General features: G+C 56.7%; 1 protein-coding gene across 2 annotated transcripts; it reads right to left on the bottom strand.

Annotated features, from left to right (window-relative positions):
• Window positions 1-69: 69 nt before the first annotated feature.
• Window positions 70-25,544, bottom strand: LOC138812899 (symplekin). 2 transcript variants are annotated; one of them, XM_070001146.1, is made up of 27 exons: window positions 25,463-25,544; window positions 23,598-23,721; window positions 23,379-23,444; window positions 21,623-21,676; window positions 21,470-21,543; window positions 20,744-20,870; window positions 19,990-20,239; window positions 19,286-19,456; window positions 17,943-18,182; window positions 14,212-14,366; window positions 13,665-13,815; window positions 12,548-12,752; window positions 12,158-12,308; window positions 9,496-9,731; window positions 8,850-8,931; window positions 8,637-8,750; window positions 7,868-8,015; window positions 7,343-7,503; window positions 6,210-6,318; window positions 5,942-6,042; window positions 5,474-5,564; window positions 5,048-5,149; window positions 1,926-2,113; window positions 1,331-1,507; window positions 1,116-1,211; window positions 692-1,000; window positions 70-241 (listed from the first exon to the last, which is right to left on the bottom strand). In XM_070001146.1, exons 2-27 carry the CDS (start codon window positions 23,700-23,702, stop codon window positions 101-103), a joined length of 3,804 nt encoding a protein of 1,267 aa, XP_069857247.1. In that variant the 5' UTR covers window positions 23,703-23,721; window positions 25,463-25,544; the 3' UTR covers window positions 70-100. The 2 variants fall into 2 exon arrangements, with proteins under 2 accessions (XP_069857247.1, XP_069857248.1); XM_070001147.1 differs by lacking the exons at window positions 19,286-19,456; window positions 19,990-20,239; window positions 20,744-20,870; ... (3 more) ...; window positions 23,598-23,721; window positions 25,463-25,544 and adding an exon at window positions 18,558-19,157.
• Between the last annotated feature and the right edge of the window lie 301 nt (window positions 25,545-25,845).

The following is a 25,845-nucleotide window of genomic DNA, read 5'->3' as shown; positions in this document are numbered from 1 at the left end:
GCGCGGCACAGAGGACGGGGCAGCGCGCCCTGAGCGCCATCTCCTTTATTTGTTTTAAGGCAAAGCCCCCGCCCGGCCCCCCCGCACCCCTCCCGCCCCGTCAGCTGTTCCCCTGGGTCTCCGGCTCCCCCGCCTCCTCCGCGGCCGGGCTGGGGGTCTTGGCGGCTTCGTCCCCCGCGGGGCCGAGGCTTGGCGGGCTCCGCGGCTCCTCCTTGGAGGCGGGCGCTCCGGGGGCTGCCTCCTGCGGCCGGGGGGGGGGGGGGGGAAGGGCGGGGTCACAGCACTGCCCCGCCCCTCCCCACGGTCCTGCCCCCGCCCCTCCCCACGGTCCTGCCCCCGCCCCTCCCCACGGTCCTGCCCCCACCCCGCCCCTCCCCACGGTCCTGCCCCCGCCCCTCCCCACGGTCCTGCCCCCGCCCCGCCCCTCCCCACGGTCCTGCCCCCGCCCCGTCCCTCCCCGGCACCACCCTCCCCAGGTCTTGTTCCAGGCCCCGCCCCTCCCTATGGTCCTGCTCCCGGCCCCGCCCCTCCCCGGCCCTACCCCTCCCCATGGGCCTGCTCCCGGGCCCTGTCCCTCCCCGGCACCACCCTCCTCAGGTCTTGCTCCCGGCCCCGCCCCTCCCCGGCCCCGCCCCTCCCCACGGGCCTGCTCCCGGCCCCGCCCCTCCGAGCCCCGCCTTCCCCTTCCCACCTTGGGCAGGGAGCCGTCGAGGCTGGAGTCCAGGAGCGCAGCCTCGGTCAGCCCCGAGTCGTCGTCCATGCTGATGAAGATGGCCGGGGTCTCGCCCTCGGGCCCCTCCTCCCGGAAGTCCACGGCCTCCTCGGAGGCGGGCGGAGGCCCGGGCCTGGCGGGGGCCGCGGCGGGCGCGGCGGGCTTCAGTTTCTGCTCCTCCTCCAGCTGCCGCTTCAGGGCCTTCTCCTGAGCCAGCCGCAGGCCCATGAGGTCCTGGGGGGGCCGGGGGGCCGGGGCCGGGGCCAGAGCCAGAGGTTCCAGGTCGTCCTGAGAAGGAAGGGCGGATCAGGGCGGGGGGAGGGGTGCACAGCGGGAGGGACCCCAGGGCCCTCACCCCCTCCGGGACCCCGCCCCACCCCACCGCGAGGTCCTGGGACCTCACCTCCTCCAGGGGCCCGGCCTGAGGCTCCTTGGCGTCGGGCTCCTGCTTGCCGCTGGCCTCCAAGATGGTCATGATGGAGTTGGGGATGTGTGCTTGCTGGCGGGGGGCAGAGGGAGGGGCTGTGAGCTGACCTCGGACCTCGCAGGTGCCCTCAGGGGCGCCCGGTCCACGGATCCGCGGACCCCCCCTCCCCCGCCGTCCCCTGCGCCCCGTACCTGGTGCGGGGTGAAGGAACGCACGTGCGCCAGCAGCGGCTCGCGGAGCTCGGGGCACTTGTCGAAGACGGCGCCCAGCTGCTGCGGCGGCAGCTGCAGGATGACCTGGAAGCTCTGCGGCTTCGTGCGCTGGCAGCACTTGATGAAGCCCTCCCACACCTTCGGGTACTTCCACACCTGGGCGGCAGAGGGCGCTGCTGGGCCGCCGCGGAGCCCGGCCCCGCCCCCGCCGCGGAGCCCCGCCCCGGGCCGAGCGCCAGCCCCGCCCCGCCCCCTGCCGCCCTCACCGCCGCCTCTAGAGGGCGACGCCGGGCCCCGGCAGTCTCCATCAGGCCGCAGCGGGAGGGGGGGGGAACCTATGGAGGGCATGTGAACCCAGCCCAGGGGCCTCAGGCGCGGGGGCCCCTACTTCCAAAGCCCCCCCACTTCTAGGCTCCTGGACCACGGCGGGGTCTTCCCGCGGTGGGCGGCGTCCCGCAGTGCGGGGCCTGCACCCGGGCAGCCTCCGCCCCGTCCTGCCCTCCCCCCAGCCCCGCGGGATGCAGGTCGGCCAGAGCGGCCCCCGGTGGAGACCAGGGCGGCCAGGCCGGGTTACCTGCTTCATGATGAGGCGGGACAGGATGTTCATGACGAAGCCCCCGAGGCGGGGGTACATGGTGAGGGACTGGATGACGGTCCTCATGAGCAGCATGGGCAGCGGGCTCTGCTCCATCAGCTGCTGCATTACCACAGCCAGCACCTCCGACGTGTACACGTTCCGCTCCGCAAAGCACAGGTTGGTGGCTGCGAGGCGGAGAGGGGGGGCTGTCCTTTCCGCCCATGGCCCTCCCGGGATGTGGGAACCTCGCCCCCACTCTAGCAGCAGGCCCTTGGGTGGGCACTGCCCCGGCCCCGGTGGAGGCACCACGGCCAGTTCCTGGGTGCCTCGTGCCAGGGTGCCACCATCTTAGCTTGGGGAGAAGCAGGGCACTACAGTGTGCCAGGAAGGGAAAGTGGAGGCCTCCAGAGGAGGGCTTCTGGGGGTGTGCATGATCGCGGGCAGCAGGCCCAGGGGCCAGATTTAGGGGACACAATGGTAACAGGGATGAAGGGGACAGTGGAGACAGGCCCCGGACCAAGCAAAGAGCTGGTGGCTCCACAAGCACCCATGAAGGCAGGTCCTGGGCTCTGCTCCCAGGAGCTGGGGGCAACATCCCCAACTACTGTGCTAGCAGGGAGACCACAGGGGCTGCCCCCTGAAGCCCATCACCCCCAAATACCACTGGCCATGTGAGTCCATCAACCAGGAAGTCTTTATTGAGCCAGGAGAGACCCCCCAATCCACAAGAAGCTAGGGGAGGACAAGGTGGTCCTAGAAAGGACAAAGGGGACCACAAAGGGAGGCGCTGCAAGGAGGCAGATGGGAAGGCTGTTGAAGGGGGAGTAAGGACTCGCCAGGACCCAAAGCAGCACCCAGAGCCCCGAGACCTAGCTGCCTAGTGCTGCGGATCCTACATGCTCCCCCATCCCTTCCCCTTCCAGCACCTCCACCGGCAGCCTCATCTTCTTTCCATGCAGCACCCACAGGTGTTTCATAAAGCTCAAGGGCCCCTTCCTTCAGCACTGGGGTGGCTGAGCAGCACGGGCCATCTCCCTCATAAACCCTACTCTTGGCACAGTGTCCATCTTGGATCCTGCAGCCAGGCTGGGCCAGACGGTCCCTTGGTCCTCACAGCCCTGCCATCCTAACTGCCCAGGGTACAAGGGCTGTCCCTGTCCCCACTGAATCCCAGCTCTACCCAAGACAGGACAGGGCTGACTGGAGATGTTCAGTAACTTTTTTTTTTTTTTTTTTGCCAGTTGTGGGGCTTGAACTCAGGGCGTGGGCACTGTCCCTGAGCCTCTTTTGCTCAAGGCTGGCGCTCTACCACTTGAGCCACAGTGCCACTCCTAGCTTTTTCTGTGTATGTGATACTGAGAAATTGAACCCAGGGTATATCATGCATGCTAGGCAAGCACTCTACCACTGAGCCACATTCCCAGCCCCACTTTAGTTTAGGTTTTTTGTTTGCTTTTGTTATTGTTGTTTGTGGGGCTTGAATTCTGGGCCTGGGCACTGTCCCTCAGTTATTCAGCTCTAGGCGAGTGCTCTGCCACTTGAGACACAGCTTTTCTGGTGGTTAATCGGAGATAAGAGTCACACGGACTTTGCTGCCTGGGCTGGCTTTGAACCATAATCCTCAAATCTCAGCTTCCTGAGTAGTTAGGATTACAGGCATGAGCCACCAGTGCCTGGTTTTTATTTATTTTTTAAGAAGCCCAGGTTGGTCTGGGATTACAGGTGTATACTACCACACCCAGCTTCGAGCTTTCTTAACTGCTGGAAGATAGCTGGGGGGATGGAAGGGTGCAGAGCATTGGAGGGGAGAGGACCATGTGCAGGGTGACCAGGGCAGGCTAGGACTTGTCATCTGGTACAAAGTTATGAGTGGGCCAGAGCACTTGGAACCAAGCAGAAGGATGGGGGGGGGGGGGCGCAGGGTTGGAGGGTGCGGCCCAAGACGGCTAGCTGCAGGTGTAGGAGCCCAGCTGTGTTCAGGCCTTGCACAAGACAAGCAGGGGTCAGGTTTGCTCAGTACTCCCCACCCATTTGCTTTTTGTACATTATGCTATAAGACTGGGCCAGGCCAGCTAGGATTCTAGTCTAGGTCCAGGAATTCCCTTGGGGGATCATAGTGTATGAATTCCCCTCAAATTGTTGACAATTAAAAAAAAAAAGGCCCAAGTACCCTCCTTCAAAGAGAAAATACAAACAAAAGGGGTGGTGTGGCGCATGTAGTAGTGTGCCTGCCTAGCAGGTGGGAGGTTTGGGGTTCAAACTCTACCACCAAAAAAGTGGGGTGTGTGTGGAGGGGTGTGGAATCTAAGACCATGCTTCTGAACCATGACCTTCAAAACCCTTCCCTGCTCTGTTCTTCCCCTAGAGGTCTTGGGATCCCATATACCTTCTCTAGTCCTCTCCAAGTGGAAGCGTGGGGGGGGGGGGCACAAGGCCGGGACAGGGGACGTGGGGCAGTATCAGGACAGAGGGCACCTTGCTCAGGCGCACCCTACTTCACCCTGCTGTGTGGCCCTGAGTGACTCACTCAGCCCCTCTGGACCATTTCCTGTCTACCACATACTCACCAGGTGCCACGCAGGGTCACCGTGCCTCTGGGCACCACTCACAGCTCCCCTCATGCCAGCCAGAGGCCCTGCGTGTCTCACCTGCTCCCTGTGTTCCATGGGGCGAAGGCAAGAGGGCACCCTCATACCCCAGGACCACCCCGTGGCCAGGCTAAGAAGACGTGTATCAGGGCTGGGAAGGTGGCTCAGTGGTAGAGCACTTGCCTTACATGCCTGAGGCCCTGGGTTCGATTCCTCAGCACCACATAAGCAAAAAGAAAAAAGCTGGAAGTGGCACTGTGGCTCAAGTGGTAGAGCGCTAGCCTTGAGCTGAAGAGCTGAGGGACAGCGCCCAGGCCCAGAGTTCAGGCCCCACGACCGGACCAAAAAAAAAAAAAGAAGACGTGCATCAGGCCTTACCTGGGGGCGGACAAGGGCAGGGCTGTGAGCCTCCAGGGAGGGAGCAGGCTTGGGGTGGCAGAATGCAGCGGGGCCATGTGGGGGACCATGCAGGTGACCAAGGCGCTGCCCCCCTCCCTGCCAGAGGGGCTGCTGGGTGTGGGGGGGGCTCACCTTTGATGATGGATTTCATGTCACACTTCACAGAGTCAATGTTGTGCAGAGCAATCAGGAGCTCTCCGGGGTTCAGCGGGGACAAGGCCGAGTTTCCTTCACCTGAAGTGGGGATGGGGGGGGGGGTGTGACAGTACAGAGATCGAAGTGAAGACATGGCTCTGAGCCCTCCAGTGTCTCGGGACAGAGCAGGGAAAACACCCCATTCCTATCTGGTTAGAGCTGGTTAGCTCTGCCCCTAGGACCTCTGCAGAACAGGATTAAAGAGACAGGGCAGCTGATGGACCGTGCACAAGGTGGCAGAAGGGGCAGGGAGGGGGGAGACCAGGTCCAGCAGGTGGTGGACACATGTCCTCAGCTCCCACCCTCCCGTGCAGCCAACTGAGGGCCTGGCTCAGGACAGGATGGGACGGGACGGCCACCTACCGTGCTGAGTGCCCAGCAGGCGGTTGAAGACCTCCTTCACCACGATGGGGTTGAGCTTGATGAGCTTGGGCAGGGCCTGGATCACCTCTTTCTACAGGAAAAAGGGGAGAGAGGACAGGTTGAGTGCACCCCTGAGCTATGCCCTGCTGACAGCCGGAGGGGGAGCATGGGGTAGGGGACTGGGTGCTCGCATGTCGGGGAGCAAAGTTGGGTGGCCTGGAGTGGGAGCAGGGTAAGTTAGGTCCCCAAGTTTAGTACTAGAGTGTACTATGTGCCACTGTATTGTGGCTTGAGGGTTTTTTTTGGGGGGGAGGGGGCGAGGAGGCAGTAGTGGGGTTAAAGTCAGGAAGGCGCTGCCACTTGAGGCCTCTCTACTCCTGAGGTTCCTCATGCAGACAAGAGAAGGCCCCATGTGCCCCCCCCTCCCCGTCCCTCTCCCTGGCCTCCCCACCCCCTCCAGCTCCCTACCTTCTCCAGTCCATTGAGCACAGGGATGAGGAAGCGGACATCAGGCAGCCGCTTGTGGTAGAGGTCTCGAACCCGCTTCACCAGCTCTGGGGAGGGTGGCACTGTGGGGGGACAAGCGAGAGGCCAAGGTTGGGGTGAAGGCATCACTGAAGGGATGTACCTGGGTCGGGGGAGGCATCATCTCCCCTTAGACAGAGAGACTGAAGCCCAAAATTGGGCCATGGCAGCCGCAGGGGGAGGGCGGGCTGGGGAGGAGGGCACCGGGCACCTTTATCAGTGAGGCTGTGCAGGCAGCGTGTGACCAGCGTCTCTGCTCCCTTGGGGCAGTTCTCCACCAGCAGCAGCAGCTCCGGCGAATTCATGCCCATCCCTCGGATCTAGACACACGGGGAGGAGCAGGCCAGGGTGAGCTGGGGGAGGGGACATGGCGGCCTCCTGGCTGTGGACCTCTTCCTGTCTTCCCCAGCCAGCCCTGCTCCCGTACCCCACCGTCTGCGCCTCCAATCTAACTGACTGCTCACACTCACCTGGCCCAGCCAAGCCATAGCTTTAGGAGCAGAATGCAGGGAGCAGAGGCCCAGCAACCCTTGGACTGGTCACCCAAGAAACCCAGGCATCCCTCATCCAGAGGACTGTGCTAGCATAGGGCAGGCCCACTGGCCCCCTTTGGGCATGGAGGCTGGAAGAGCTGGAGAGTATCCACAGGCCACTCTTCTCCATTTGCTCTTTTCATTCTTTAGAGACAGGGTTTTAGTACATATAGCCCAGGAAGTCCTGATTCTCCCTGGAGTGCTGGGGTTACAGGCATGTACCACTACGCCCAGCAAAGACTTTTTTGCAGTGCCTGAGGTTCCAACTTAGAGGTAACTGCTCTACCACGGAGCCACACTCTCACATCTACCCATTTCTATTAGGAAATCTCTATAATATCAATAATAACTAGTGGGGGCAGAGATGGGACTACTTCAACTGTATCAAGTCAAGCTGCGAACGGCCAGCCATTCTGAACGGCAGGGGATGGTGGGGTCCTGGACTGCATCTGTGTGTGCGACCGGATGGGGGAGGGGGGACAGGAGGGTCTTGCTTTCTGCCTCAACAGCCAGACTGCATTAGCCACGTGGGAACCAGCTCGTCAGTGATGGTAGCCCAAATGGCGATGTCCTGGGTTCCGACTTCTGACTAGTGCTTGGTGTGAACTTGATCACACCACCCCGACTTTTACCTATGGGGCAGGATCACTGTGGGCATGGAAGAGACCGAACATGAACCCAGGCCTGCCCAACTCCAGCTCTTAGCTGCTGAGCCACCACAGGTTTGGGCAAAGACTGCAGCGCCCGCCCTGTGCCCAGTGGGCCAGGCAGCCTGGACGGGGCGGGCTGTGTAGCGGGCCTGGGCCCTCACCGGCTGCTCGATGACCCTCAGCACCGTGCGCTTGATGTCAGCGATGGCCTCTGTGTACACGGCCGCCAGCTCGTGGATCAGCTTGTGGTTCTGAGGTAGGAGGGCCAGGTAGAGGTACAGACACTGCTTCACCGTTTCCTCCGTCCAGGGCGCAGCCACCTCTGACAGGACAGGGCTGCCGTTCAGACTGGTCCCCTTGACCCCCACACCCCATCTGCAGGCCTGTCCCCACTCAGGGAGTGACCAGAGAAGTCAGGAGCACTTCCAGCCTCCTCAGTCCACTGAGCCCCACAGAGGCCAGGGAGCTGCCCCACTCCATGTCTATCCCTTAAGGGATCACCACCCCATCTTCCGGCCCAAGCCCTGGCTGAGTCCCCTTCCATTTAAGGGTCCCATTACACAGGGTCGCCCCTGTGTAATCCTGTGGGACCTGGACCCACCCCACTGCCATCCTTGTCCTCTGTCCGCGCCCCCCTCCCCCCCGCCCATGTTCTAAGGTCTAGTGCCTTCCTAGCAGGCACCGACCTGTGTCCTTGTCAGCTCCAAACAGCACGGATGGGGGGTTGGGATGAACCAAAAGCTGCAGGTAGTTGAGGGCAAATTTCTCCACGTACTCGCGCAGCTGCTCCTTCTCGTACATGCGCTTGATGAACAGCAGGGCCTGGGAGCGCACCTGGAGGAGAGCAGCAAGATGCAGGGAGAGGGAGAGGCGGGGCTGGGGTGGGCTCCACACCACAGCACTCATGCCTGCAGGGACCGGGACCCACTCAGGGCCTGCAGCTCCCATCCATGGAGGCTAACTCGCTCCTCCAGGGATGCTCCTACCAGGCGGCCCTGGCTTTGGACATTGGCACTGCCTAGACTGCCTATCACTAGCTACATCAGTGTCAGTCAGACTCCAGCTGCCAGGAGCCAACCAGAACCACAGGCTCATGGGAAGGGTGGGTGCCGAGTCTGGAGAGGGCACAGTGGGTCAACAGCCCGTCAACCACATCACACGAGGGCTCCCTCCTACAGGACACACCCACACCCACACCCACACCCACACCCTGACTTGAAGGTCCGGCCTCACCCAGGGCTTCCACAGCTGTTCCTGCCCTGCTCAGGCCTTTCGACCTTGAATGGAGCTAAAGTGCACCAATGTGGCGTAAGAGTGAAAAGGGCCTCTGCGCATGTGCACGCTTTCGCGCATGTGCACAGGGTGGCAAGCGCCAAGCTTGCCAGGTGTCCTGGTTTCTTGGGAGCTTTGTGCCATTGGAAATGCTTGGTGGACGGGGGGCGTGACACGGCTCACCTTGTCCTTCTCATGGGAGCTGAGGTCCAGGAGGACATGCAGGTACTGGAACTGGCGGGACGGGCGCTTGCAGATCAGGTCCCGCAGCGTGGACATGCCCAGGTAGGTGCGGCTCTGGAGGAGGAAGGAGCCAGAGCTCAGCGCACTGCAGACCAAGTCCAAAACGTTGGAACCCATGTGCCACCTCGGCCACCAGGCCTGGGAGAGCCTCACCTCATCCTCACAGTACTTGCGAATGACCTCCAGGGCGCTCTCGGTGATGAGCGGGGCCTCCAGCACCACCTTGGTGAAGATCCTAGGAGAGGAGCACGGGGCACGGCTGCAGGTGAGGCCTCGCGGACCCCCCCCACCCCCCAGGGCACAGGCTTGGGGCCATGGCTGACTCAGGCACTTCCTCTCTTGACACTTGTCTCCTAGGGGAGGTTCTCACCTCTCCTGTTAGCTACAGCAGTACGTGGGGAGACAGGCGGAGGGAAGAGGCGGGATGTCAGATAAGGAGCCATGAAAGAGCACTGGTAGAGAGGTGGCAGCCATGTAAAGTGCAGGTAGACCAGCAACAGACGGCAAGGCCTAGGGCTTGGCATGCTCAGGGGACAGTTACAAGACCAATGTGGCTAAGGTTTTGGAGGAACACAGAGGCTGGGTCACTAGAGGGCTCACCCCAAGGGCAGTGGAGAAGCATGAAGATTCCTGGTGGGGAGAGAGCGTGCAAGATTTACACGATCAAGTGTCACCAGGGCTGGCCTACAGAGTGGGAGCAGAGGCTCTACAACAGCCAAGAATGGGGCAGGGACTGGTAACCAGGGAATAGGGAAGCGGGCACGGGAAGTGGGACCCATGGGCCCAGGCTGCCCCTCACCCGTCCTTCTGGTCTGGTCTCTCCTGCAGGCCAGAGAGCAGGCGCAGTAGGCAGGCCTCGTACTTGTCCAGTGTGCCCGAGGCACCAGCGGCTAAGTAGGCATTGTACTCCTGGTAGAGCCAGGCAAAGGCCAGGTCCAGGCGGGCCCGCACATCCTCAAGGATGAAGGACAGGACCTCGGCCTTGAGGCCTGAGTCAAACTGCGTCACCAGGCTGGCCAGGATCTTGACACGTACCTGACAGAGAACAGGCGGGTCAATCAGCAGGGTGGAGGAAGGATGCAGTCAGGGTACCCTGCAATCATCAGGAAACCCCAGCATGGACATGGTAGAGTGAGAAAGGCAGCTAAGCGCCCCCTGTCCAGAAGCTGGTGTGGTGGATGATAATGGTAAGAAACAAAGCCAACAGTCACCAGGGAACAACAGTATTTCCAGGAAGGGCCCTGGTTGTACCCCTCATCGCAGACACCTCTCAGGGGGGACATTGCTGACTAGAGGGCTGGTAGGATTTTTTTTCATTGTTTTTGGTGCTGATAACTGGGGCTTGAACTCAGGGCTTTGAATTCCTGCTTAGTTTCTTTTTTTTTTTTTTTGGGGTCCGGTCGTGGGGCCTGAACTCTGGGCCTGGGCACTGTCCCTCAGCTCTTCAGCTCAAGGCTAGTGCTCTACCACTTGAGCCACAGCACCACTTCCGGCTTTTTTCTTTTTGCTTATGTGGTGCTGAGGAATCGAACCCAGGGCCTTGAGCATGCAAGGCAAGCGCTCTACCACTGAGCCACCTTCCCAGCCCCCTGCTTAGTTTCTTTGTTCAAAGGCTAGTGCTCTACTGAGCCACACATCCATTTCTGCCTTCTTGCTGGTTAACTAAAAAGTCTCTTGCATTTATTGGCCCAGGCTGGGAACCTCTATCCTTAGATCACAGATTCCTGAAGAGGTAGGATGACAGATAGGAGCTGCCAGGGCCTGGACTGGAGGTACTTCTTTGGGTCTGGGCGCTGTCCCTCAGCTCTTCAGCTCAAGGCTAACGCTCTACCACTTGAGCCACGCTCTACCACTTGAGCCACGGTGCCACTTCTGGCCTTTTTTGCTTATATGGTGCTGAGGAATTAAACCCAGAGCCTCAGGCATGCAAGACAAGCACTCTACCACTGAGCCACCTTCCCAGCCCTGGAGGTACTTTTTAACAGCTAACTTACTTACCACTAATTAGAAACTAATCTCAATGAATGGAGGGAATGTTGCCTGACTGAGGTGACAGCAACAAGTGGCACAATCAGGACTGAAAAGCAGCTTTGTGGGCCGGGATCATGGCTCAAGTGGTAGAGCTCCAGTTTAACGAGCACAAAGCTCTGAGTTCAAAACCCCAGTATGGCCAGAATGTAAAAAGCAATCTGTTTTGTGTCAAGTTCAGCACTAAAAAGTTAAGAACCATGAAGATATCATATGTCAGTGGCACATGCCTGTAATCCTAGCTCTTCAGCAGACTGAGATTTGAGGATCGCAGTTGGAAGCCAGCCTGGGCGGGAAAGTCATTTAGATTCTTTTTTCTTGGTCGGTCATGGGTCCTGTCTTGAACTTTGGGCCTGGGCACTGTCCCTGCGCTTTTCAGCTCAAGGCGAGCGCTCTACCACTTGGGCCACAGCACCACTTCCAGTAATCTAGTGGTTTATTGGAGATAAGAGTCTCACAGAGAGGGGCTGGGAAGTTGCCTCAGTGGTAGAGTGCTTGCCTTGCATGCATGAGGCCCTGGATTCGATTCTTCAGCACCACATAAGCAAAAAGAAAAAAGCCAGAAGTGGCACTGTGGCTCAAGTGGTAGAGCGCTAGCCTTGAGCTGAAGAGCTGAGGGACAGCGTCCAGGCCCAGAGTCCAAGCCCCACGACTGGATCCCCCCCCCCAAAAAAAAAGTCTCACAGACTTTCCTGCCGGACTGTTTGAACTGGATCCTCAGATCTCAGCCTTCTGAGTAGCTAGGATTACAGGAGTGAGCCACAGGCGCCCAACAGTCTTTGAGATTCTTATCTGCAATTAAGTACCGCACCCCCAAAAAAGCTGCAAGTGGTGCTGTGGCTCAAGTGGTAGAGCACTAGCCTTGAGCAAAAAAAAAAAAAAAAGCTCAGACAGTACCCAGGCCCTAAGTTCAAGTCCCATGACTGGCACAAATACAAAAACAGCAAAAAAGGCCGGGTGCCAGTGGCTCACATCTGTATTCCTAGCTACTCAGGAGGGTGAGATCTGAGGATCACAGTTCAAAGCCAGCCCGGGCAGCAAAGTCTGTGGGACTCTTATCTCCAATTATCCACTAGAAAACCAGAAGTGGCCCTGTGGTTCAAATGGTAGAGTGCTCACCTTGAGCTAAAGAACACAGGAACAGCAGTCAAACCCAGTGTTCAAGCCCCATGACTTACCTCCACAACAAAAAAGAGCCAAAAATCTAGGATGGAGACCCCCCCGCCCCCAGCCCAAAGCTTCCAGGCCCAGGCCTGGGGTGATGACCATGTGTGTGGCTGGGCCTTTCCAACTTGCCCTCAGACACAGCTGCTACCTCTGCCTCCAGTGGAGGGGTAGTGTTGAGTGGCAGGCTGGGGCTGCAGTCAGGAAGGTGACTTGGGGGTTCTTGGCCCCTGGGAGAGGGACTGCGGGGACAGGCTGGGAAAGAGCACCTGGGCTGCTCCACTACAGGCCACTGCCTTCTCGGCCCGCAGAATCCGCTTCACAGCACCCAGCTTCATGGCCTCCACCTGGGCGTCTGTCAGGGGCTTCAGCACATCGCTCAGACGAAATATCTTCTTGCGCCCACCAGCACCTGCCAGCCTGTGTGGGAGATGGGGCGGTGACTTTGTGTCCCTTCTGCAGCCCAGCCTGGGGAGGGGGGGGCCACGGAGATATTGTGCCCCTTCCACAGCCTCCAAATTCCAAGCCTCAACCCAGCACAGTCAGGGGATGGACGACGATGAAGAGGCCGTTGTGTTTCTGTCACTAAGACAGTGGCTGGGGCACTGACGTTAGAGAGCCTGCATTGCAGGATGAGGCCCACCTAGAGGGAGACTCACCGGGGCTGTGTGACAGGGATGATGGGCTCCGGCCGCCTCTTGGCCTGGGGTGCCTCCTCCTCCAGTGTGGACATGGAGCTCAGAGAGCCCACCACCGAGATGGCCTGGCCCTGAGCCGACAGGCGCCTCTTGATCAGGACGCTCTCTGGCTTCACTACTTTCTCCTCCTTGGGCTCTTCCTTGCATTGCTTGGTCTGCTCCACACCTGAGAGGCAGCCGTGGGCACCCAGGGAGTCAGCCCTCACCCCCCACTCCTGGCCCTGGTGCAGGCCAGCTTCGTGCTGGGCCTCAGATGTGCAGAATGAGCCCAACCCTGCCCCCACCTAGCCAGAAGGGTTAAACTAGGCACCTTATGCCACTTGCATGTCTTAGCCAGGACAGCCACATGACAAGGCCTGAGCCTTCACCTGGCTCTAACAAGGACATGAACGCCTCTGTTCACAGCGGCTCCGCTCATGATGGCAGAGAGTGGTGTACTAGTGGAAGGGGACACTGGTGACAATGAAAAGCTGCTAGTAGATATCACACACAAAAAAAACAGTGTGTAAAAGCAGCCAGACACAGATCCGTGCCCAGCAAGTTCAAGGAGAGGCATGCTGGGTGCAGGGGCAGCCACACCTGCACTCAGAAGGCCAAGGCAGGATTGAGAGCTCAGGACCAATCTGGGCTCTGTGGTGAGATCTTACATGAACAAAAGAAGCTACACTAATTTATGTTGGCAGAAATCTGTATGGGAGTTGTGTCTGGATATGAGGTTCCCTGAGTGGTCACAGGAACGAATCGGGGGAACTTTCCAGAGTGGTGAAAACAGCTTCTGTGTTGCTCTGGGTGGCAGTTCCACCCCGTGTTCACTTTGTATGTGCTCACTAAAGTATGCATTAGAGCTGTGCACTTTGCTGCACACAGCCATCAAAAACACTGCTGAGAGCAGGGAGGAACCGCTATTTAGGTGGGTGACATTTCTGGTTCAGACCAGGTCAGTGGGGAGGCCTGGGGCCTAAAAACATTGAGCACTCTGCAGGACCTGTGCTGCCTGACAGGTCCAGAAAGCATGTGACTTCACGTCCACGAACTTGTGCAGGCACTCTTCCAGTAAGGAGCCCCACGTGACACCCACCTGGACCCAGCCCTGCAGCTGTCATCTGCGTGGCCATGAGGCGAGCCAAGTGCTTGATCTGGGCCTCGGTGCCGGCGGACTCCACAGGGGTGTAGATGGCTTGGAAGGAGGCAGGCATGGTCTCGGGCAGGTACACCATGCTGATGAGGACCTGACAGGCAGGGAGGAGAGCAGCACCTTCACCGCAGCTCTCTAGGCACTGGTCCAGGCCCAGGCCAGCTCGGGGGGAGTGACAGTGACTGGGGTTTTTGTGGTGCTCAGCCTCCTGGGAATCAGAGCCCCAATTCCAAACCTGTCTGCAGAGTCCCATTTAAGGCAAAGAGAGGGCGTGAATGGGTGGGTTCAGATGGGGACTGGACCACACAAAGAATCCATTGGCTGGTGCTGACAAGTGACCTCCAGGACTTAAGAATAAGAAGAGGTCCAGCAATGGGGAGGAGAGTACCCCAGAATGAGGTCATCAGTTGGAGGGAGCCAGGGCAAGGTGGAGAGAGGGCAAAGGATGAGACCCTTCCTCCTCCCAGGAGGGACAGCCCACCATCCTCACCAGATTAGCCACATTATCGGGCGTCAGCAGAGGCTGCAGAAATTCTGCTGTAATGTCTGTGTCTGACTGGCCTGAGATCTGGGCTGAGGCCTTTGAGGTCCCTGACGGGCCAGGCTCCAAGTCCTTGTCCTCATCATCTTCCCCTAGGTTGGGCTCTGGGTTGGGATGAAGATGGTAGTTAGAGAGGGCAACAGGCCCCATTCCCAGGCAGGATTGCTTAGGCAGTCCCTGCTTTCAGCCTGTCTTAGCCAACAGGGACTTGCCAGTGGTTCCAGATTGTGGCTACAGCCTTCTCCTGGCTCTGGGGGCAAAGAGGCCACACCTCATGAGCTGATCCCATGAAGCCCCAGAAGGAATTGCTAATACTATCATTCTTTTTTTTGGTTGGTCATGGAGCTTGAACCCTGGGCCTGACCACTGTCCCTGCACTCTTCAGCTCAAGGCAAGCGCTCTACCGCTTGAGCCACAGCACCACTTCTGGTTTTCTAGTGGTTTGTTGGAGATAAGAGTCTCACAGACTTTCCTACCCAGAATGGCTTTGAACTGGAATCCTCAGATCTCAGCCTCCTGAGTAGCTAGGATTGAAGGCGTGAGCCACCAGCTCCTGGCAACAGTATCATTCTTAAGGCTATTCCTATACTGAGATTTTATTTATTTTTTCTCCAGTCCTGGGGCTTGAACTTGTGACTTGGGCACTGTCCCTGAGCTTCTTTGGCTCAAGACTAGCATTCTACCACTTGAGCCACAGTGCCACTTCAAGTGTTTTCTGTGTATGTGGTACTAAGGAATCCAACCAGGGCTTCACCCATGCTAGGCAAGCACTCTACCACTAAGCCACCTTCCCCACCTAATACTGGGATTTTTATTTATTTATTTTTTTGGTCCAGTTGTAGAGACTGAACTCTGGGCTTGAGCACTGTCCCTCAGCTCTTCAGCTCAAGGCTAGCGCTCTACCACTTGAGTCACAGCGCCACTTCCAGCTTCTTTTTGTTTATGTGGTGCTGAGGAATCGAACCCAGGGCCTCAGGCATGCAAGGCAAGCACTCTACGACTGAGCCACCTTCCCAGCCCTGGGATTTTTATTTCTGACTATTCTACTCCCACCTTTTTCTTGTGTTGGTAGGGGCTTGAACTCAGGGCCTCCAGCTCTCACTCAGCTAGTACTCTCATGGCTGACACTCTACCACTTGAGCCACATCTCCACTTCGTTATCCTCCCCTTCAGGAGGTGTGGCTGAGCCAGCCATCAGCCACTCCTCGTGGTGCACCTCTGTAATTCCAGCATTTAAGAAACAGAGGCAGGGGCTGGGAAGGTGGCTCAGTGGTAGAGCACTTGCTTTGCATGCATGAGGCCCTGGGTTCGATTCCTCAGCACCACATAAACAGAAAAATAAAAGCCGGAAGTGGTGCTGTGGCTCAAGTGGTAGAGCGCTAGCCTTGAGCTGAAGAGCTGAGGGACAGCGCCCAGGCCCAGAGTTCAGGCCCCACGATTGGAAACCCCCCCCCCAAAAAAAGAAACAGAGGCAGAGCCTGGGAAGGTGGCTCAGTGACAGAATGCCTGCCTCGCATGCATGAGGCCCTGGGTTTGATTTCTTAGCACCACATAAACAGAAAAAGCCAGAAGTGGCACTGTGGCTCAAGTGGTAGAGTGCTCACCTTGAGCTGAAGAGCTCAGAACAGCACCCAGGCCCAGAGTTTAAGCCCTACAACCGACGGGGGGGGGGGGGGGGGGGGGGGGAAATAGAGGCAGGAGGATCTCAAGTTTGAAAACAGTTTGCACTATACAATGAGTTGTTTTATTTTTGCCTGTACTGGGGATTTGAACTCAGTACCACTAAGTCATATTCCTAGCCCTACAATTGAGTTCTAAGCCAACTGTCTCAAAAAAAAAAAAAAAAGGGGGGGGGAGGCTGGGAAGGTGGCTCAGTGGTAGAGCGCTTGCCTTGCATGCATGAGACCCTGGATTCGATTCCTCAGCACCACATAAGCAGAAAAAAAAAGCCAGAAGTGGTGCTGTGGCTCAAGTGCTAAAGCGCTAGCCTTGAGCTGAAGAGCTGAGGGACAGCGCCCAGGCCCAGAGTTCAGGCCCCACAACCGGACCCAAAAAAACAAAAAACAAAAAACAAAAAAAGGGCTAGGTGGGGAATGTAGCTCAGGGGAAAGTGTTTGCCAACACATACAAGGTCTTGAGTTCAATTCTAAGGAATGAATTCTCTAGAGATATAAGAAGAAAAATACAACTGCATCTAGAACATTTTATGCTAGAAAGTAAGACATGTTAAAAGCAGGGGAGGGGGGGTAGTGGTGGTAGAGCGCTTGCCTTGCATGCATGAGGCCCTGGGTTCGATTCCTCAGCACCACATAAGCAGAAAAAAGAAAGAAGCCGGAAGTGGCTTGTGGCTCAAGTGGTAGAGTGCTAGCCTTGAGCTGAAGAGCTGAGGGACAGCACCCAGGCCCAGAGTTCAGGCCCCACGACCGGACCCCCCCCCAAAAAAAAGCGGGGGGTGGGGGGGTCCACAGGGAGGACTGGGAATGTGACTCAGTGGTACAGTGCTTGTCTTGCATGCATGATATCCAGGGTTTGATTCCTCATTACCACATAAACAGAAAAAGCCAGAAGAGGCAATGTGGCTCATATGGTAGAGAACTAGCCTTGAGCAAAAGAAGCTAAGCGACAGTGCCCAGGCTCTGAGTTCAAGCCCCAGAGCTAGCAAAAAAAAAAAAAAAAACCAGACATCAGACATATTACAAGGAGATAGAAGCCAACTGGCTAAATATTGAGCAATATGAACAACATAACAGCAATGGTAACAGATTAGTATATTGAAAATACGAACCCAGGGTTCCTTAGGATAAAAGAAGGCAAAATGACAAATAATAAATACAAAAAAAAGGAAAACCTGCCGGGCGCTGGTGGCTCACGCCTGTAATCCTAGCTACTCAGGAGGCTGAGATCTGAGGATCGCGGTTCAAAGCCAGCCCAATAAACCAATATCTATCTCCAATAAACCACCAGAAAACCGGAAGTGGCGCTGTAGCTCAAGTGGTACAGCACTCGCCGTGAGCTGAAGAGCTGAGGGACAGCGCCCAGGCCCACAGTTCAAGCCCCACGACCGACAAAAAAAAAAAGGAAAACCTTTTTGTATCCAATATAGTTACAATAGAATCAGGCAATTATCTATGTAACTATCTAGTCCTGCAGTGTACTTTTATTTATTTTTTTTGGGGGGGGTTCCAGTTTTGGGGTCGGTCGTGGGGCCTGAACTCTGGGCCTGGGCACTATCCCTCAGCTCTTCAGCTCAAGGCTAGCGCTCTACCACTTGAGCTACAGCACCACTTCTGGCTTTTTTCTTTTTGCTTATGTGATGCTGAGGAATCGAACCCAGGGCCTTAAGCATGCAAGGCAAACGCTCTACCACTGAGCCACCTTCCCAGTCCCAGTGTACTCTTTTTGTCATTGTTGTCAGTTGTGGGGCTTGAACTCTGTGCCCGGGCGCTGTCTCTGAGCTCTTCAGCTCAAGGTGAGCACTCTACCACTTTGACCCACAGCGCTACTTCTGGATTTCTGGTGATTAATTGGAGGTAAATAGTCTCATGGACTTTCCTGGTCAGGCTGGCTTTGAACTATGACCTTAAGATTTCAGCCTCCTGAGTAGCTAGGATTACAAGGGTGAGCCACCAGCACCCAGCTCCACAGTGTACTCTTAAGTAAACACACCAGCCTCAGCTCACCCAGCTTCATCTTCTTGAGTGTGGAATCGGCATCATCCCGGGGCCGCTTGCGGGCGTCCTTGCCACTCGGCATGTTGCGGGCGATCTCCGCCTGGGGTGTGCCCAGGTCCACCAGCAGAGTGGTGATCTGGGCCTGGAATTCCAAGGAGGCCGGGTGCTTGAGCACACTCAGTAAGTGCAGCTTCAGGTTCTTGCGCACGCTGCTCACCTGAGATTTGGCCAGTGTTGGGGGCAGGTTGGCTGTGAGGAAAGAAGCAGGAGCTCTGTGTTGTGGACAGATCTCTGAGGGTCCCTTGTGCCCAACTTGGGCAGTAATCTTGCAGCTATATCCTAGGGAAGCTGCTGGGCCCTCAGGAGAGTGTGACTTTTCTAAGGCTGAGGTTTCAAACTCTTGAGAGGCCTCCATAGCATTAGTCCCTGAAATGGAGACAAACTCAACCCCCATTTTACTAAATGCAAATTCACAGGCCCCTCCATCTCCAGTCTGAATTCCAAATGTTTCTCCTGGAGAGAGCAGCCTATACCCACCACCTTCTCCACCAACTTCCCACTCGGTCACCGCCACAACTCATGCTGGTCTGTTACCCCAAAGATTTCCCTGGGCCTGGCAGTCACCTTGGTGAACCAGTCGCCCTTGTTCCAGAGCCAAAGAGGATCCCTGTAATTTTGCCTGCCCAGGGTTCACTGCCTGTTCCCCGGTCAACACCACTCCCATTCCCCTTTGAGGAAACCACCCTGTCCCCATCCTCTGTCCAAGGATGCGTGAGACCAGGGGCCAGTGAGAACACAGCGTTCCACTGGCCACTGTTGATTGGCTCAGAGCCAGGCTCATGCTCACTGCTCGGCCAATCAGAGACAATGAGCATTAGCTCTCAGACTTTGGCTGGAATCATAGGGAAAGGGACACTCTTTCTCCTAGGGTTGCTAAGTCGATGGAATAGAGGGTTGCAGCTTTGTGGGAGCCATCTTTGATGCCCCCAAGGAAAGAGCCAGAGAATGAATCCAGCATGGTGGACGTTAAGTCAAGAGTTGGAGAGCACCTGATCCCAGACATACTTCCTAGTGGACAGCATATGCAAAAGAGGACAAAGTATTATTAGCAGCCTGCTCTGGAATGAAGGCAGGGAAGAGGCTAGAGCATGTGAAAGGGTTTCACAGGAACGACATATGCTTCAATAGTCAAGCCAACTTCCAAGCAGGTTTGGGCCACACCAAAGCTTCCCATGTGATAGAGAACCCTTTCCTGTGCCCATGGCAGCTCAACTGACTGGTCAGCACCTAGGGCGCACCACCGGGCACACCCTTCCTCATGACAGGGGCAAAGTGGCAAAGGCTCAACCCACCGTGCAGAGTCTCATAGGCCTGGATCACTTCAGACATGAACATGGGTCTCTGGCGGGCGATATTGGCGAGGGAGCCCAGAGCTGTAGTCAGGTTGATAGAGGAGATGGCCGGGTGCACCATGAACTTGAGGAGCTGCTCCAGGGCTGCTTTGCCCTCTTCCCATAGCACATCTAATGCAGGAGGGAAAGAGAACCATGAGCCCTCGGGGGCCCTTTCCCTCAGACCTTTGGCGAAACAACCTTAGGGACTGAAAAAAGGTGAGGTCCTAGTAATCAGGCATTTATGAGTGGCTGGAAAAACCCAGAGAACATTTGCTGACAGTCTAGAAGCACTGTTTTCCCTCTGGGAAAAGACCGGGGGACAGGGGAGTTCGATTTCTTGTGCCACTCTAGACTTCTCAACACAAAATATGTACATAATAATTTGACGATTTGCAATGAAAAAAGCCATCAGCGCCCTCCACCGGGCCCTTCTGCCAGCCCAGGCCAACGAGACTGCTCTTGTCAACCTTTGTACCAAAGGAAAGCCAAGTTCAGAGGAAACTGTGAAGGTCATAAAGTGGTGAAGCTGGGACTTGGCCCTGGCATCAGATCTTAGCAATTGTCACTAAAACTTACTAACCAGGGAAGGTAGGGGGCAGGGTGGGGAGAGGAGGAAGGGAGGGGTGCAGGGCCCTTATCACAGGACCATGGCCGGCACTCACTGTACTGGATGTAGGGGTGGTCTCGAGGGATGCGTTCCAGGCTGATGTCTTGCTCCTGGCGTCGGGGTACCTCTGAGTCGGCCACGCGAGGCGACAGGGTGACAATAAGGCCCTCCACAAACTTGATGGCATGGGTGCGGATGCCATCGTTGTCAGAGTCTAAGAGCAGAATGATGTCCCCAGCCATGGCCGACACCATGTCCCAGCAGGCCTCCTGGAGATCGTTGATCACCCGGGACTTCACCATCCACTGCCAGAGGGGTGGGAGGAAGACAATGCATCACTCACGGGGCCTCTGCTGCCATCTGGAGACCCGAGGACAGCTATGTGGTTAACAGATGCTGAGTTCCAACTGCCCCCAGCTCTCAGTGCTGGGTGGTGAACAATGGGCTCCAGACCATGACAACACAGCACCCAAATGTCAGATCTCAGGGCAAAGGCACGAAACCAATCGCTCAGGTGGTGATATGGCTTCCTTATTTCCCCCACACTGGCCAGCACCCCAAGATAGCGAGGCCTCCTCATAGCGAGGCCATGGCCCACACTCACCCGGCTCATGACCTAGCACCACCTGCCATAGCTGGGCACAGAGAAGGCACGGGGGGGGGGGGGGGGACCGTTCACTGAATGTGCTAAACAGCAGGCAACACTTTATGCCTTGTCTGTGCCCATCCTGCCCACAAGAACAGGCTGTGACCCTGGCTTAGATGCCAGGTGTGTCTGCAGGGAGGCTGGGCAGCCGGGAGGCCCTCACCTTCAGGGCCACCTTGTAGAGCTGCGTCATGGTGAGGATGGCCTTCTTCACCACGTTCACGTTCTCATCTCGCAGGAGCATGTTGAGGTTGGCAATCAGTTTTAGCAGCAACTCGATGTCTCGCTTGCTGGGGTGGGGCAGAAAGGGGTAGAGCAATCAGGGCCCATGACCCAGAGGAAATACAAAAAAAAAGGCCGATGCCAGTGGCTCATGCCTATAATCCTAACTACTCAGGAGGCTGAGATCTGAGGATCAAGGTTCAAAGCCAGCCCAGGCTGGCTCTTATCTCCAATAAACCACCAGAAATCTGGAAATGGTTCTATGGCTCAAGTGGTGGAGTGTTCGCCTTGAGCTGAAGAGCTGAGGGACAGCATCCAGGCCCAGAGTTCAAGCCCCACAACCGACCAAAAAAAAAAAAAAAAAAGAGCTGATCCAGACAACAAGAGGTAGATAAGGCCAATACAGCCCTGACAGCAGAACAGACGGGTGCCTACACCAGCACAGTGGCAGAGGAAGTGACTGGAAACAGCTCCTTCTGTATGCATTCTAGAAGTAGGGTGGGCCGTGCCTACTGAGGAGCACATTGGAAGTGTAGGGGACCTGAGGAAACCTCAGCTGTCTAGGGTCTCCATCATGTTAGGTCCTCACTGGGGAGTCAGGGTACATGGGAGAGTCTCAGAGAATACTATGTCCAGGGGTGCCAGTGCTCCCGGCACTGCCCCTTACCATGCCTCCTCGATGAAGCCAATGACAAATTTTCGCACTTCAATCGACTTGTCTGCTTGGAACGCGATGATCTCCTGCAGAGGGGTCCGAGAGGGGTTACACACCAGGACCTACCTTTACCCAACACCTCACTCTCACCCCGCCGTCACTCACATCCAGGAAGTTGTCCAGCAGCGTGGGGTCTTTGTTAATGATCAGCTCCTGGACCTGGAAGGAGTGGGGATGGGAAGAGGAGGACATGCACAAAATCAGGACCTGATCAAAGCAGAGGACACGCAGGGGAAATAGCTTGGGGCTCCACAGAATCTCTAGACACTACTTCGCTCTACCCAGGACTACAGCTTTTTCTGAGCAACTGACTTGCCCTCCCTGAGGTTCAGCTGGCTACTCTAACCTTAAACATCAAGCCAAAGGCCTGGGGGGGAGGGAGGGGGGGGCATGGCGGAAGAGGCTACAGAGGGAACCACCAAAGTGAAATCCTGGTGGGACACAGGCTGAAGATGGGTAGCCTCAGAGCTCCTTCTTGGGTGTGGCAGCCCTGCCCATCAGATCTCCCCACTTCACACTGCATCTTTCACAAGACAGCTTACAGAAGCTTACTGGTGGCTCCCGCCTGTAATCCCAGCTGCTCAGGAGGCTGAGATATGAAGATGGAGGTTCAAATCAAGCCCAGGCAGGAAAGTTCATGAGACACTTATCTACAATCAGCTAACAAAAAGTCTGGAAGTGAAGCTGTAGCTCAAGTGGTAGAGCGCTAGCCTTGAGCAAAAAAGCTCAGAGAGAGTGCCTAGGCCCAGTTCATGTCCCCCAAAAGAACGTACCTAGGCAGGCACTGGTGGTTCACGCCTGTAATCCTAGCTACTTAGGAGGCTGAGATCTAAGGATCGGGGTTCAAAGCCAACCCCAGCAGGAAACTCTGTGAGACTCTTAGTTCCAATTAACCACCAAACAAACCAGAAGTGGAGCTGTGGCTCAAATGGTAGAGCGCCTTGAGCTGAAGAGCTGAGGGACAGCACCCAGGCCCGGGGTTCAAGCCCCACAATCAACAAAAAAAAGGTACTGGGGCTGGGAAGGTGGCTCAGTGGGTGGGTGGTGCTTGCCTTGCATGCATGAGGCCCTGGGTTCGATTCCTCAGCACCACATAAACAGAAAAAAAAAAGCCGGAAGTGGCGCTGTGGCTCAAGTAGTAGAGCTCTAGCCTTGAGGTGAAGAGCTGAGGGACAGTGCCCAGGCCCAGAGTTCAGGCCCACGACCAGACCCAAAAAAAAAAAAAAAAAAGGTACCTGTAACAGTGACACAATTTCCCATACCCCAAGACCTGTCAGGATCTGTGATTTCCCTAGACTGGGGTGGAGGGGGAAGGGATGGTAGGAGAAAAACAAAGGAGGAGGCAACAATCCTTGATAAGAAATGTTTCTCATTACCTTGCTCGTGTGATTGTAACCCCTCTGTACAGTAGTTTCACAATTAAAAACATCAAAAGAAGCCGGGCGCCGATGGCTCACGCCTGTTAATCCTAGCTACTCAGGAGGCTGAGATCTGAGGATGGCAGTTCAAAGCCAGCCAGGGTAGGAAAGTCCGTGAGACTCTTATTTCCAATAAAAACCACTAGAAAACCGGAAGTGGCGCTGTGGCTCAAGCGGTAGAGTGCTTGCCTTGAGCTGAAGAGCACAAGCACAGCACCTAAGCCCAGAGTTCAAGCCCCACAACCGACAAAAAAAAAGAAAGAAAGAAAGAAAAAAAAGATTTCCCTAGACAGTTTCCCCACAGCCCTCTGGGAAGGAGGGAAGGACTACATGAGTATGCCCACAAGGCACTGAATTCTGCCTCAGGCACAGATGCCAAGTGTCGGCAACAGTGTTGCTAGCAGCATTCCCCATCCCTCCCTTTTTTGCCCAGGTGGGCTCACCTGTTTGAGCACTGTGATCTTTGAGTCATTGGTGATCAGCGCTGCCTGGTTCAGGAGATCCACCACCTGGAAGGATGGGAGGGAGGGCCAGGTGATGGAGCCAGCCTAAGCAGCCCCAGTGGACGCCTGAAGTTATTCTAGATCACTGACAGCTTGGGGTGTCGTCCACAGGCAGGCAGGAGCTGCACCTCTTGAATTCCAGCTGTCTGCCACACTTACCCTCTCTGAGGTGGTCATGCCATCAATGCCTGGCCCTTCCTCCTGGGTGAAAAACTGGGATGCCACGCTCCGGCGAGTGACACTGTCCCCGCTGGTGCTCGCCATGGCTGCTGTCACACACTCCCTGGAAAAGGAGCCAAGTCAATCTTCACTTGTGGACTTTCACCCATGAAGGGGTCAGCCTTCCTTCCTGTCCTTTCGACAATGCCATGCACCCATGTCTGGCTTAGGTTTGGGTGCCCAGGATATGCGGTGGTGACAGTGAAGTCCCAGGTCAGAGACAGAACTGTGCCTTATCACTAGTACTTTACACATAGGAGGCTGAGCACAAACACCACTAAGCAATGACCAAACCTAGCAGGCTCCATGCCTCCTGTCTCTCTAGATGAGGAAGAACACACAGCAAACGTGTGTGTGTGCGTGTGTATATGTGTGTGTGTGTGCGTGTGTATGTGTGTGTGCGTGTGTATGTGTGTGCGTGCGTGCGTGTGTGTGCGCGTGTGTATGTGCGTGTGCGTGTGTATGTGTGTGTGTGTGTTGGCCTTGGGGATTGAACTCTAAGCCTGTGTGTGCTTTCTTTTTTTAAACTTAAGGCTAGTACTCTATCACTTTGAGATACAGCTCCACTTCTGGTTTTCCAGGTGGCTAATGAGAGATCAAGAGTCATAAGTAGTTTCCTGCCAGATCTGGCTTTAAACCTAGATCCTCAGATCCCAGCCTCCTGAGTAGCTAGGGTTCGAGGCAGGAGCCTGGAGCTTGAAGTGTGTCCCCAACTGGGGCTTGAACTCAGATTTGTGCTATCCTTTGGTGTTTTCCTCTACCATTTGAGTTGCACTTCCACGTGCAGCTTTTCATGAAAATTTTCAATCTGAGATTGGTTAAACCGACAAAGGAACAGAGGATCAACTGCCTCCTATACAATCAACACTCGTTCACACTTGTCATTTACAGTACATCAAAGTTCAACATACCAATAGATACTTTCCTCATGATCTGTTCTTCCATTTAAAAAAAAGTGCAAAGCATTTGATTCCCTGAATATGTTGTAATTTTTTTCAGCTATTCCTCCTAATGAAGAACACTTGGAATATGTGAAATCGGTATTAGGAAGGACGTCAGGGACAAACGCTCCCTGTCAGTCTCCCAAAGAATGGCTCTAGGAGGATTTTTCATTCATTCAACTGGTAACGACTAGGGGAGAAGGGAGGTCCTCCTGTGTGTGTCTGTAATGGGGTGGTGAGCTAGGGACGCAACACCCACTGACACACCCGGTCCCTGCCCGCCTTGAGTTCCTGAAAACGGACACAAGCCTCACAGCACCCAAAATAAAGGTCTCATAACAAATTAAGACCACGTGTGCTAAGAAGGAAAGGCGCAGGGACCTATGAGAACGCGGAGCCGGGGGGGGGGGGGGGGGGGAGGGTCTGGCGAGGGAGGGCGGGAAAGGAGGGCTGAGCAGAGGAAGTGACGTTGGTGCTGAGCCCTAAATAGGGAGCTCACAGGGCAGAATGGGGGGTAACCAGGACGTGGCGGGCTAAGATGCCAGCCAATGCAAATACCCGGGGGCGAGAAGGCGCGTGGCGAGTTTGGGGGAGTGGGGGGGGCCGCGAGGCTGGTGCTGCTGCGTTCAATGTAAGCAGAGCAAAGACGCAGAACGGGGGGCAGGCGAGGCCTGCGGCGCGGACGCAGCAGCGAGGCCGCGATGGAACTTTGCGCCAGGGCACTGTGGAGCCCAAGGATGGGTCCCAACAGGGGAACGAACGGGGTGGGGGGGAGGTCCCCCCAAACCCACCCCCGCCCTCACTCCCCGCAGCAGGCCTCCCCCGGGGCCCGCGCCCCGCGTCTCCACGCCGCCTCACGCTCACCGCGGCTCCGGCCTCCGTCCCCCTCGCGCCCCCTCAGCAGCGCCGCTTCGCAGGCGCCGCCGCCGCCGCCGCCGCCATCTTCCGCCTGCCGCCGTGACGCTGCGCACGCGCCACAGTCTCAGGACCGTCGGGAAATGGAGTCCCGACGGCGGCCCGCCCCTACTGCGTGTGGAGGGGGAGGCCTCGGCTGAAGGGGCCTCCATTTCCGGACTTCGCGCGCTGTGCCTTCTGGGAAATGTGGTCTCCGGGCGGAGGCGCCGAGCGGAAGTGACAGCAGAGCCTTCTGGGAAATGTAGTTCCCCGGCCGTGCGGCGGGGAGGGCAGCCTTCTGGAGTCCCTAGACGGCTGGCTGGCTTTATTTGAGTGGAGAGTGTAAGGCACGT

This window comes from Dipodomys merriami, unplaced genomic scaffold (assembly GCF_024711535.1).
Source record: "Dipodomys merriami isolate MVZ:Mamm:240054 unplaced genomic scaffold, mDipMer1.0.p SCAF_57, whole genome shotgun sequence".
NCBI classification, from domain to species: Eukaryota; Metazoa; Chordata; class Mammalia; order Rodentia; family Heteromyidae; genus Dipodomys; species Dipodomys merriami.
This window is presented reverse-complemented; position numbering and strand designations above follow the sequence as displayed.